The sequence below is a fragment of the Mustela nigripes genome, chromosome 5, assembly GCF_022355385.1.
Source record: "Mustela nigripes isolate SB6536 chromosome 5, MUSNIG.SB6536, whole genome shotgun sequence".
NCBI lineage: Eukaryota > Metazoa > Chordata > Mammalia > Carnivora > Mustelidae > Mustela > Mustela nigripes.
The window spans coordinates 61,359,874-61,372,669 of NC_081561.1; the positions used below are offsets into that span (position 1 = coordinate 61,359,874).

General features: G+C 44.2%; 1 protein-coding gene across 14 annotated transcripts in view; it reads left to right on the top strand.

Moving 5' to 3' along the window:
* TRERF1 (transcriptional regulating factor 1) overlaps positions 1 to 9,283 on the top strand; it is a 201,373-nt gene extending 192,090 nt beyond the window's left edge. For 11 of the 14 annotated variants that reach the window (XM_059400459.1, XM_059400462.1, XM_059400470.1 and 8 more), the window contains 2 exons: positions 1,937 to 2,184; positions 5,586 to 9,283. In XM_059400459.1, coding sequence (XP_059256442.1) covers positions 1,937 to 2,184; positions 5,586 to 5,910 — 573 coding nt within the window. In that variant the 3' untranslated portion in view covers positions 5,911 to 9,283. The remainder of the gene's footprint in view (positions 1 to 1,936; positions 2,185 to 5,585) is intronic. The other 3 variants (XM_059400467.1, XM_059400469.1, XM_059400472.1) reach the window with 1 other exon arrangement.
* The last annotated feature ends 3,513 nt before the right edge of the window (positions 9,284 to 12,796 follow it).

The window sequence follows — 12,796 nt, forward strand, 5'->3', positions numbered from 1 at the left end:
CTTATGCAATCTATACTGGTCCGGTCTAAGGCCCCCAGTGTATCTTAAAGGATATATTTTTTTTAAGATGTTAACTTTAGACTTTCAGTCCCTCACCAGTCCCCCCACTAGCCTGCATTGTTGAACTTTTCCTGAGTCAGGTATCTTAAATCCAGGCACAGCTGTACAGGTAAGTTCTAGAAGTATTCCTCAAAAAATGAGAATGTTAACTCCTTCACGAGAACCCCTGTGTTTTCCAAGCTAGTGCTCATCTTTGCTTGTATATTATGCAGGACAACACTGTTTTCCAGAGTGTATTGAATGCTGTTTGATGATTCCGACATTTAGATGGAGAAAGCAATAGTTTTTAAAATATTTAGATACTAATGCAGAAATTCACTTGATTTACGTTCGAAAAAAAAAACTGGAAAAGTAAGAAAAAAAAAACATACATCTGGCATTAGCTTCGAAGAGAACATAAGAAATTGCTAGCTTGTTTCTGTCTTTGATGTTTAATGACCTGGAAGCATCACCACATCATTTCCATTTTGTATAGAGCTCTTCCGTTCAGGGATGGTTAAGATGTGACTTTCAATGCCAGTATTTCTGGGTGAATTAGTTTAGAAATTCACTGTTTTCATCAGCTCATAGTTTGGTGTACAGTAAATTCTTGACTGAGTGGGAAGTCATCTTTCACTTTTGCCAATCAGAAATGCTCAGCAAGCTGGATATTTTTTAATGATTTTTAAAATTCACAAGGAGAAAACATGTTAGTTTTATTCCTTGCCTAAGTCTGGAGATTTGGGTTGCTAAATCAGCCATAGATTTATTTTTTCCCCCCCAGTAAGACCATAAACAGAACTCATGAATTTCACACAGAGCAAACCTCCTACGGCTCCGTGGGTAGGCCTGTTAGCTGATAGGTTTAACAATCTTGAAGTCGGGGCTCTTCAAATTCAGGGAAGTGGATTGAATCTCTTTATAATAGTGGTGCTCGACTAGGAGTTATTTTGTTCCCCAAGAGCATTTGGCAATGTCTGGAGACATTTATGTCACATCTGGAGAGGTGCTGTTGGCTTCTCCAGGGTAGAGACCAGGATGCTGCTAAAATTCCTACTTAACACGGCCCCACTCCAACAAAAACTATCTGGCCCCAAATGTCAGTCATACTGAGGTTGGGAGAGACTGCTTTTGGCAAGTTTCAAAAGACTGTCCAGGTCCTGCCCCTTTTTATCATCCCACAGTAAAATCTGGGAGTCTGAAACATTGCTTTGACAATTGGTCACTGATTAAGGCTTGGATGTAATGTACAGAATTTATCAGAGCCGCTAATCAGTGTCTTTCCACCTGTGTTTCTTGGGGTGCTTGGTCTTTCCGTGGTAGGGAGATAGAGCTGAGCAAGTAGGCCCACTTCCCAGGGTGCTGGCTCTATTTCAGCCAGAACATCTCTGCTTTTAACTTTGAGCATTTGCATAAAACCTCATTTATTTTGTTTTGTTTTTCTTAAAATAAAAGAAAGAAAGGGAAGGGAAGGAGAAAGGGGGAGGGGAGGAGAGGGAGGTAATTTCCAACTTAAAAAAAAAAAAAGAGTTTGGAAGCTGGTCAACTCCCTCATCTTACAGGTGGAAAAAAGAAATTGGGTATACAGAGGGGAAATGGCCCAGCAGCTTTCCCTATGACACAGAGGCCGGATCTCACCCCCCAGGTCCCTGACTGCTAGATGGCAGCTTTGTCCTTCAGACTCGGCCACAGTGTTTCTTGTCTTCCAGTTGTAACAACGGTGCGGTTTTTTTTATGGGCGCAGGCAGTGTTAGTGGTGGTAGTATTTGACCTTGACCTTTTCGTGCCCACGTCCAAAGTTTGCTTGCATAAAACCCCTGCACCCCGTCATTAAACACTGTTTCAAGTATCACCTGTTTCACCATTGAGTAACTAATAACCCTAATTTCCTTTTCAGGACTGTAGATGTCATGTCACTCCCTTTCTTCCCCAGGTGTTCAGCTCCCGACAGGCACTGAATGGCCACGCCCGCATCCATGGTGGCACCAACCAGGTGACCAAAGCCCGGGGGGCCATCCCCTCTGGGAAGCAGAAGCCAGGCAGTGCCCAGAGTGGGTACTGCTCAGTGAAGAGCTCCCCCTCTCACAGCACCACCAGCGGCGAGACAGACCCCACCACCATCTTCCCCTGCAAGGAGTGTGGCAAGTACGTGCAGTTGGATTGGGGACCAAATCTGAGTCTGTGATGAATAAGTGCTCTGTGGAGGCCTGGCCAAGATGGTCTGAGGTTTCTTCAGCTAAAAAAAGAACCCAGTGTTTCCAAATACTCCCTCGTATCATCCTTGTGGTCTGCACAGAGCCTCAGGGTGGGTGGACGTTGTCTCTGACTCAGAATATGGTCATTCTGATATCCTCATGCCTAATAAGGACAGACAACTTCAGGGCAAACCTCTAGTAACAAAAACTTCCCTCTTTTTCAGAAACGGTGGGTGGGACTCTGATTCCCACTCCTTCCCTTCACACCCAAACCATATTCACGAGTGTTGCTCTCTTTGCATTCCTTCTGAGTGATTTGAGAATGGCTCTGAAACACGTATCAGGAAGTATCCTCTCACTGCAGGCTCCTTCCTGTGTCGGGGCAGACATCACTAGCCGATTGCTGCACTCTTCACTGTCATCTTAAGACAGGACCTCAGATCTTTTCGACCCTAATGCTTCAAGCAGGCATAACCAATTGATCAGGATGACTCAGGAGAAAAATCCTGTTTGTCATCCCTGCCCTTTTAAGTATAACTGAAGACCACTCAGAGAGGAAAACCGACAGCAGGCAGTACTAGTAACATCTAACACTTGCTGAGCACTCACTTTGGGAACTACCTTATGTGCAGGAGCTCATTTTAATCCTCACACAGAAACTCCATGTGGTACAGAGACTGTTTTTATCCTTGTTACACAAATAAAGATTGAAAATCAAGTAAAATAACTTGCCTCTGGTCACATCCCCCTTGAGAGCAGAACTGAGATTTGGGCCCGTCTCTGTCAAAGTGCAGAGCCCAGGACCCTGACCACTGCTCCATCTTACCGGTCTGTTTATTTTAGGTGGAAAAGATCACGGATGGTAAGACACACGGCCTTCCCTCCCACACCATCCAGGGTAGAACTCCACGTCTCAGTGAGGCCGCCTGACTTGGAGGGGTTGTCATGAGTGACTTCCTTGAGCATCCCTAGTTGTATGAGTGAGGCCCAATAGGACCTCTGCCTATGATACTCATTAGGCTATTTCCGACAACTTACCAGTACTTGCCATTTGTAGGGTACTGTTTGCTGGCACAGTTCTAATGGATTTGTACAGGTATTGATTAATTTAATCTTTAGTGCCACAGGGTAGGTCCTTTTATTTATTTTTTTTTTTAAGATTTTATTTATTTCTTTGACAGAGAGAGATCACAAGTAGGCAGAAAGGCAGGCAGAGGGAGAGGAAGGGAAGCAGGCTCCCCGCCGAGCAGAGAGCCTGATGCGGGGCTCGATCCCAGGACCCTGGAATCATGACTTGAGCCGAGGGCAGAGGCTTTAACCCACTGAGCCACCCAGGCACCCCAGGGTAGGCCCTTTTAATAGGCGCTTTTGGACAAGCTGAGAAAATGCGGCACATAAAGAGTAAGGTGTTGGTCACAGTGCACATCTGAGTCAGGATTCAGGCTACGCAGCCTGACCCAGGCCAGCGCTCTCAGCCTCTGAGTGAGCCTAACTCCGTCTGGTGGCTCTCGCCAAGGTGAGATGGAATTAGCAGCAGTCTTCTCTCTGTGAAGCACAGTGATGGGGGAGATGCCTTTAGTGCAGCTCCTCTGTATTCTCATACCCCTCAGAGCCAAGACAAAGTATCTCTCCCTTCATCTTACCACGGAGACGTGAACCTCCAGATGGATCATTAGGCTTCCGGACTTGAAGTAAGGAGCCATCTTCAGACTGACTCGCTCTATCCCCCACCTGTCCCCTGAGAGGAGCCAACACCTCCCTCTGCTCACTTTGGGACACACAGGCTACAACTCCTTGTTCCAGCAGGTGGAGACAAAGAACATTTTAACAAACCAGAATTAGCATCTTGAGCTCACTGGCTGTCTCTCAGTGACACCCATTAAGTGTTTTTCTTGTCTTGTTTTGATGTTGCTTGGGACCTTTTAATACCATAACTCCAGTTAAGATTTTGTGGAAAATAGAAATATTTTCTGTGGTTTTCCAGAGTAGGAATAACAGGCAAATGTTTGCAGAATGCCTGTTTTAGCTGCTGAAATTATGTTCATTACATGAAACAGTTTCAATATGTGCAATTGTGATTCATCAACTCTGCTTGTCTTAGAAATCAGAGGGTTTTTTTTTTTTTTTTCCATTTCCCTTTATGAGCTCAGGAATGAATGCAGGGTATCTGTGCCACCCCCTCTCCCAAAAGAGGCAGCCTCACATCTGGGCAAATGGCTTCTGAAAAAGGTTCAGAGAGAAATATTTCAGGCTTTGTGGCCCATACTGTCCGTGTCACAACTTCCAGTGGTACCTTTGCTGAGCAGAGCAGCCACAGACAGTCCATAAACAAATAGACATGGCTGGGTTCCAATAAAACTTTATTTATGAAAATTTAGTGGGCTGGATTTGGTCCATTGACTGTAGTTTGCAGGCCCCTTGTCTCAAAGTTTTTCAACCTCAGCAGTGACATTTGGGTCTGATCAGTCCTTGTTTGGGGAAGAAGGGGACCACCCTCCACGTGATGGGTTATGGAGACCACCCTGACCTCTGCCTACTGGATGCGAGAAATACCATCCTCCCCTCGAGTTGTGACAGTCAAAAATGACTCCACACATCACCGGGTGTCCCTGGGAAGGCAGAATCACCTGCAGCTGAGAACTATTTCCTTCTAAAGCTAAAAGTAGGAAATTATGACAATAATTTGGTCGTTGGTGGCCAACAAGAGGGGCCTTAGGTGAAAAGGAGTGGTGGGTGTAGCTCAGAAGTCAAGTACAATGAAAATGGAATTGCGGAGGGCATTGGATTTGGCCACACAGAGTGGTGACCTTGAGAAGAGGGCTGGGGCTGCAGTGGAGGAGACAAGAATCCAGTTGGGGAGGGTGAAGAAGAGAGGAAGATAACAAGTGTGAAGGATTGGGCAGAGCCTTCCAGAAATTTGACTACGGAGGAACAGGGACAGAAGCCAAAGGCAGATGATGGGCTTTATTATGGGAACTGTGAGAGCTCAGCAGCATGACTGAGGGATTCTCCAGTTGCGATGAGGAGACGGGGGTGGGGAAGGCTAAAGGGGGAGAAAGGCACATGCTGCAGACCACAGATGGACAGGAAGGTCTTTGAGAATCCATCCTCCGTTGTCCCAGGGAGGAAGCCTAAAACACTGTACATGTGCTCCCATGCCCACCTCCTTTCCTTTGTAATGCTTGGAGAGGAGAAGCAACAGGGGCAGGAGGTCCTAGGTGACCCAGAGACTCTCTCCATGCCACCCAAACCAGATGTTAGACCACGAAGCACCTATTCCCTGTTGGGCATCCAGATTTCCAAGAACTCAGATCCCCTAAATTTCACATGCTGCTTTTTCCTCATTTTTAGAGTCTTCTTCAAGATCAAAAGCCGAAATGCGCACATGAAAACGCACAGGCAGCAGGAGGAACAGCAGAGGCAAAAGGCTCAGAAGGCAGCTTTTGCCGCCGAAATGGCCGCCACGATCGAGAGGACTACGGGGCCCGCAGGGGCGCCGGGGCTGCTGCCCCTGGACCAGCTGAGCCTGATCAAACCCATCAAGGACGTGGACATCCTCGATGGCGACATGGTCCAGCAGTTGGGAGGCGTCATGGAAGAGGCCGAGGTTGTGGACACAGATCTCCTCTTGGACGACCAAGATTCAGTTTTACTTCAGGGTGATGCCGAACTATAAAGGCCCACTTGTCACGCAGAGACAGCCAACACCCACGGCCTCCGTCTTCGTTAATCAGGAAACCTGGACTCCCTGCTCGTTTTGTAACCATTTTAAACTACCTGTTTAAAGAAGTGGTCGTTTCATTCAGGTTTAGGAAAAAAAAAAAATTTTTTTTTTCAGTTTCTTTTCCTTTTATTTAAAAAAAATCAATGTTTCTGTGGGAGGTTGGAGGGAATAAATAATTGGCACAACTCTATTTAAGAGGTGTTTCATCTGGGCTGCATTCCCACGAACTCATTTCTGGCAGGGAATAAACCTGACCTTCAATGTTCTTTTGCTTTCAGATGTCAACCATCCTTGCTGCCTTTGATCCCAAAGCTTGCCGTGAGCGAGTGGATGCGTGTGCGTGTGTGGAGCAGGCTCCCCTCTTCATGTTGGGGCCTTGGGCCATCCTTTCCCACTAAGAGTTATTTTTGTTCTGTTTTGACCTCATTCTGGAGTTTGCAGCAAACCTGGAGTCTCTAGCAGGAGATTCTGTGCTAAGGGGTAACTTTCCAGTGAGCAAAGCAAGCCCTCCTCTTACACGGCTTTCCTCTAGCACATACACCATTTGAAAAGTCGACCAAATGTGAAAATAAGTTTTCTCCCTGTCTCGGCTATCCCCGTTGGCCTGTTTCCAGGAGTACTGTACAATTTCAGGCTTTACTGAGGACCTGGTCCCTAGAGGGAGTACATCATCCTCTCCTGTGTTCCCCCCTTCCCCTGGAACTGGTTGGTTCCGATTGGTGGATTGGCAGAGCCGTGTCTCTGTTTGAGCTGTCTAGAGGAAAACAACCCCAACCATGAAGTTGTTTAGGGAAAGTGGTTGAGGGTCACACATTCTGGGACACTGAAAAGTGATCTTTTGCCCAAAAACTAGACTGGAAAAGCCCATTCTTTTTGCAGCACTGTTTAATGGTCCATGGAGTTCTGGAATTACTTTGTGTCCCTTGGAAGTACTGTGAAACCTCATTCGCTGGGATTCTGCTGTCATTCACCTTTGCTGGACTGTTTCCTAACCGATTTAACAGCAAATACAAGTGAAATAGCATTAAAGGCCAACCATAATGGTTTCTGATACCACTTTAGCCACCAATATTTGCATTCAAACAAGGAATGTATTCATTCAAGTCATTTACCAAAGCATTTCTAGAATTCTCCAAGCTACAGAACTCTGCTTCCTCCTGTCTCCTTAGCAGGGTTGCTGTTTGTACTTGAAGGTAATAAGCCTATAATCCTTCAAAAATGGCATTTAGCTCAGGCTTTTGAGCTGAGTCAGACTGCCCCCTCCCTGGGTAGGGCAAATGAGCACGTGTCCTCAGACTGGGACGCAGCCCAGCCAGAGGACTGCCCCCAGCGACCTCCCCTGGAGCGTTAATGCTGCCTGACTTCTGGAAGGAGGGCTTTCAGGCCTTGCCCCACCCCAGGGAGGCTGGCTCCCCGAGCTTGTGTAGGTGTGGCCTGTCCCTGAAGACTCTGCTGGCACAGTAGTTAATAGCTTGACATTAGAAGGTCAGCCAAACATGAGGACAGGACCTGAGCATCTTTTAAAGTTTGACTCCAGCAGAAGCATTTTAGCACACGCTCGCTTTCCCTCGCAGCCCTGCCTAGGCAGTGTTCTCTGAATCTCAGGAAAGCCACGGTCAGAAGATAAATGTAAAGGTTCTTTTCGTTTCTGTCTTTGCGTTTTCAGAAAAAAAGGCCTTGGGGGTTTCATTCATCCTTTCCTACAGGCAAAAAGAAAGGTTTTATTTGCTGCCATTCTTGACAGGTTATTCTCTCTTCTATTTCGAGTTAAAACTGCCCAGGCCTTGCGCATCAACTTTGTGGCAGAATTGTTCCAGAACCATTCCGTAAGATCAGCTGATTGCGGCTGTCCCGGTGACTGCTTCCCTGGGCGTGTGCTGGCCTCTGAGAGTGATTCTGGAATGGTTCTGCTATCGGGTCTATGAAAGCTTATCTATCAAAGGAGCAAACACCCAGAAACATGTTTATAAAGCAAATGTCCTTGTTGTGTTTGGAGACTTGCCCAGCCGTTCCAGTTTTAAACATTAAAAATAAACTGAGTTGCCAAGGCAAAAAATGTAATGCACAATTTAATTTTGATTTTTCATGCAGTATAATGTAAGCATCTTTGACTTGAAATAACCAAAGAACTCCTCCTTAATGAGACAGTTCAAATTGCTGAAGTAGTATTTCTTGACAATATCAACTTAAAGAATTGACTTCACGGTAAAATATTGCACTTATTTTCCTTCTGAAATGATTCTGCCTGCATGTATGTGTTGTGTTTTTGCTTCCCTTGCCCTCCCCACCCCAAAGAATTTCTCTTCCTAAAGATTAATGTCTTCAACACCGTTACTGTTTACTATCAGATGGTTTTTCATTAGTGAATTTAGACCTCTTTGAGAAAGCTTGTATATAAAAAGTTAACAGATATATTTTATGGAAAAACCCATCTTATTTTCAAATATATTTAACTGCTGTTATATTTTATTAGAGGAAGGTTGTAAATATTTTCTAGGAGTTCTATTGTAAAGAAAAGTATTTTTGAAAAAAATTAATGTAATAAAAACGAAAACATTTTTAAATAGTGTTGTGATTGCTTCCTGTTCTGGCTTCATTATGTTCTATTCTCAGCAAGTGACTTGCATGCCTTCTCATTTCAGGATGTAATTTATTCAGGTTTGCACTATTATAAGTTGACATCATAATATTTAGTGTACTTAACTGTATTTTTCCCGGAATGCAGGTCCCTGGGTCCGTATCCAAAGCACTATGTATTAGCATCTTCTTAATTTTTTCTTTTGTAACGTGTGTATTTTTAATAAGGATTTTATGTAACATTTTGGCAAAAAAGAGGACAGTATTTTCTAGTGAATTTTATAATACATTTTGCTAAAAATGTTTCTTCCTAGGTCAGTTTTTGTTAAGGTGAACCAAAAGTCTTATTTTACCAGGGGTTTAAAAAAAAAAAAGTTTGAAGCTTGAAAGCAAAGTTATATTTAAACATCATATGTAACAAACAAATAAAGTTGTTTTATAGACTTGTCCTAAAAAGGTGCATTCCTTCAAAACTTAAATGAGGCATTCTAGATTGGTTCTCCTCCTGAGTGAAAAGCATTTTTTTTTTTTAAGTTCTCACAATCCTTTTTTCAGAAAGAGAGCCAGAAGAATTTTACTTAAAAGGTTCCAGGCATTAGCCTTCTCAGAAATTTATTACAGTTCCTATAGCTAGGCATTCATCAAACAGAGATGTAACCAAATAGACACTGTCCTATTTATATGTGAAAACCTGATTCAATACTGCATCAGCTGCTCTGAAAATAAAATGTTATCTTTTTGAGTTTCATTTGGCTTAAACATTCCTTCTTTCTAGCCACTTCTCACTGCTGGATAAGTGCTAATTTACCTACTAGTTGGTTTCCGTAGAGCGATTCAGAGGTCTGCCGATGACACTTGGTAGCTCATTGAAGCACCCTCTACCCAACACTTCCTGGAGACAAGGACATAACATTTCTGCTACAAAGAGAGGATGAACCCCTTGCCAGGTCAGTGGTCTCTGCACCAGACTTCCTGGCCTGTAGCTTATGGGGGCTCAGTATTACACGCGGGTCGCTCATGGTGAATTCACCACCAAGACCCCGGCCACCCTGGTGTATCAGCTTTGCTAGTCTGGATTTCCAAATTCTGGAGTGTGCTTACTTTTTAACGATTAAAAACAAACTTGAGGTGTCACCCAGGCACCCCACTAAACAAATAATTTTTTTTTTTAAATTTGCTCCAAGTGGGGCATACCCATTCATGCCTTTTGATCTAGGTTCTTTGGTGGGGGGGAGGTTACTTTAATATTTAGCTATCAGTTTTAGACAGTTCTGTATAAATAAAATAGCAATTCCTCTAGAAGCAGCATGTACGTGGCCAGTGTTGTAAATTTAAATTCTGCTTGCAGAGGTTCACATGTCCGATCTGAAGACATTTTCCTGTTTATTCATTCAGTACTCATGATACCCATGTAGAAAGCACTATTCCTTTTTTTTTTTTTTTAAGATTTTATTTATGTATTTGACAGACAGAGATCACAAGTAGGCAGAGAGGCAGGTAAGAGAGAGGAGGAAGCAGGTTCCCTGCTGAGCAGAGAGCCCAATACTCCGGGCTCAATCCCAACAACCCTGAGATCATGACCTGAGCCAAAGGCAGAGGCTTCTACCCACTGAGCTACCCAGGCGCCCCAGAAAACACTATTCCACACTGTATTATACATGTGGGAAGAAAGTGTGAAGATGACCAACATTCCTTCCTGCCGATTTAATACTTAGAACATATAGAGGTCTGGGACTTGATCTAATTTCACCACTGGGAAGAGCAAAGGTCATGTTTTATTAATAATCTGAACCCCGTTACCACCATTGCCTCCCCCAGCAATGTGTATCGGGTGCTCAGCAACAATCTGTTAAATTGATTAATTATTAACAATACTAATAAAAATAAATAATACTAATATTAATAATACTAATATAATAAATTTATTAATTTACTCTTCTAGGTATGCGTGTGTATGTGTGTGTGTGTAAATAAAGCCTCTTGAAATTCATAGACTCCCAGTCTACCTCCCTCGACCACAGCCAGCCAGCTGGGGTGTGCTCTAGGAATGAGAATGAGTTTCAATGTTGACACAAGCAAAACACGTTTAAGAAGATAAGTTAAGAAATCGAATAATATGTTCCTAAGTGAACCATAGGTGATCTTTGGATCACAGACATCCCTGTATAAAAGAGCCAAAATGGGGCGCTTGGGTGGCTCAGTCATTAAGCATGTGTCTGCCTTTGGCTCAGATCATGATGCCAGGGTCCTGGGATTGAGCCATGCATCAGGCTCCCTGCTCAGCAGGAAATCTGCTTCTCCCTCTCCCACTGCTCCTGCTTGTGTTCCCTCTCTCACTGTGTCTCTCTCTCTATCAGATAAATAAACAATAAAAATCTTTTTAAAAAGAGAGAGGAAAAGGTGCTGATTATTTCCTTTATATAAGAGAATCTTTGGAGCGTCTGGGTGGCTCAGTGGATTAAAGCCACTGCCTTCAGCTCAGATCATGATCCCAGGTTCCTGGGATCCAGCCCACATTGAGCTCTCTGCTTCCTCCTCTCTCTCTCTCTGCCTTCTTGCGATCTCTGTCTGTCAAATAAATAAATAAAATCTTAAAAAAAAAAAAAAAAAGAGAGAGAGAGAGAGATAATCTTTGAAAAGGGCTGCCCTCCCCATCCCACCCCTGCCCCAAGGTAAGTTAGTTGTAAAGGCCAGAGAAGCCATCCCTGCTTGTCTTGCATTCCAGCACACATACCTTTACCACACTGGTGCTTGCTTTGGGCTGTTTTAGGTCATTACTTCCTCTGCTTGTGTAACTTCATTTTTAGCAATAATTGGCATTGTTAAAATCCCTTCATTGAGATGTGCTTGACATACAAAAAGCTATACATATTTAACATATACAGCTCGATGAGCTGTAACTTTGAAGATAAGTATATACCTGTGAAACCATCACAATCAAGGGAAAAGGGCTGTCTTTTAAAACAGAACAGCTGGTGCAATCAAAATATAAGGTAGAAATATATGACTCATATACTTTTGTTCTTCCTGAATATAAAGCAAGGTGTACTTCCCTCAACTGCATAGAATCATTTAGCCTCCTACTCATCTTATATTAAGTCAGACATTTGAAAGTTTAGGTAGTAGAAGAGGCCCATGATGGCTGGGTCAAGCTGGAGAGCACTGTCCTTGCCTACACACCATGGCAGAGAACCCTCTCTATGGCCCCATGGCTGGCAAGACCCCTCACAGTGACTCTCCCCTTCGCCCCCAGTTAATTGGACCAGGGCTGGCACCTGACACCATGCTATTGGGCCCATAGGCTGCTTGGTGACACACAATATGGTTTGGCCCAGGAAAAAGGAGGGACCAAATCAAATCTCCGGATTTGAAGGTATGAATGGAGAAACACAGAAAGCCAAAGGCAACCAGCAATGGCCACATGCAATGCAGAATTCTGGAGGAGCAGAAGCTCCTTGAAAGCAGGGAAAGCCCACCATTAGAGAGACCATGTTTGGTTTTAAAAATGGAGAGGGTATCCAGTCCTTAAGGTTGCTTTGAACCCACTTTTCCAGTGGGTTTTTTTCCAGTTCTAGGGGTAGTTCAGTCCACACGTTTTTAAAAATAAAAATAAGCCCTTTCTCTTGCAGGGAGGTGGGGGAGTGGGGTTCTCTAGCCCTCGAATCCACAGGGACTTAAATAGAACCACATGTCATCACAGAGTAACCCACTGCAACCCACTGCAAAGGTAGACAGGTACAGAGCTAAGATTTTGAAGATGGTTATTGGTTCAGCTGTAACTAATTCATAGGAGTCATTTCATCTCTGAGCTTCAGTGACCTCACTCTAAAATTAGAATAAAATTTGTGTCTTCCTGTGAGGATCAAATTGGGAGAATGTCACCATCATTGTGGCTGTGGAACACTCAACCACTAGAGACTACTCAAAGTGGGCAGGAGGCAGGCTGAAAAGCTGTTGCAGAAGTGCCATTAAGAGAAACAGAGGCAAACTTCAGAAGTAACAGGAGAATTGGAGAGCTACTGGAGAGCCCCACTGGCTGGGAGAGACCAGCCAACTTTGAACGTCACAATTCAGAGAGGGAGCCTATCTCTGAAAAGGGCTCTGGGCAGCCTGCCAAAGCTGGGCGCAGTCAAGGACAGTAGAGTGCAGGTGTAAGGTGTGGTGTTGACATGCTCTGGTGTATCAACATCTGTACATTTCCACCACGCCACCACGTGGACAGACTTCTAGTGAAAAGAGGCTAGTCTGAGGGGCCCCAAAA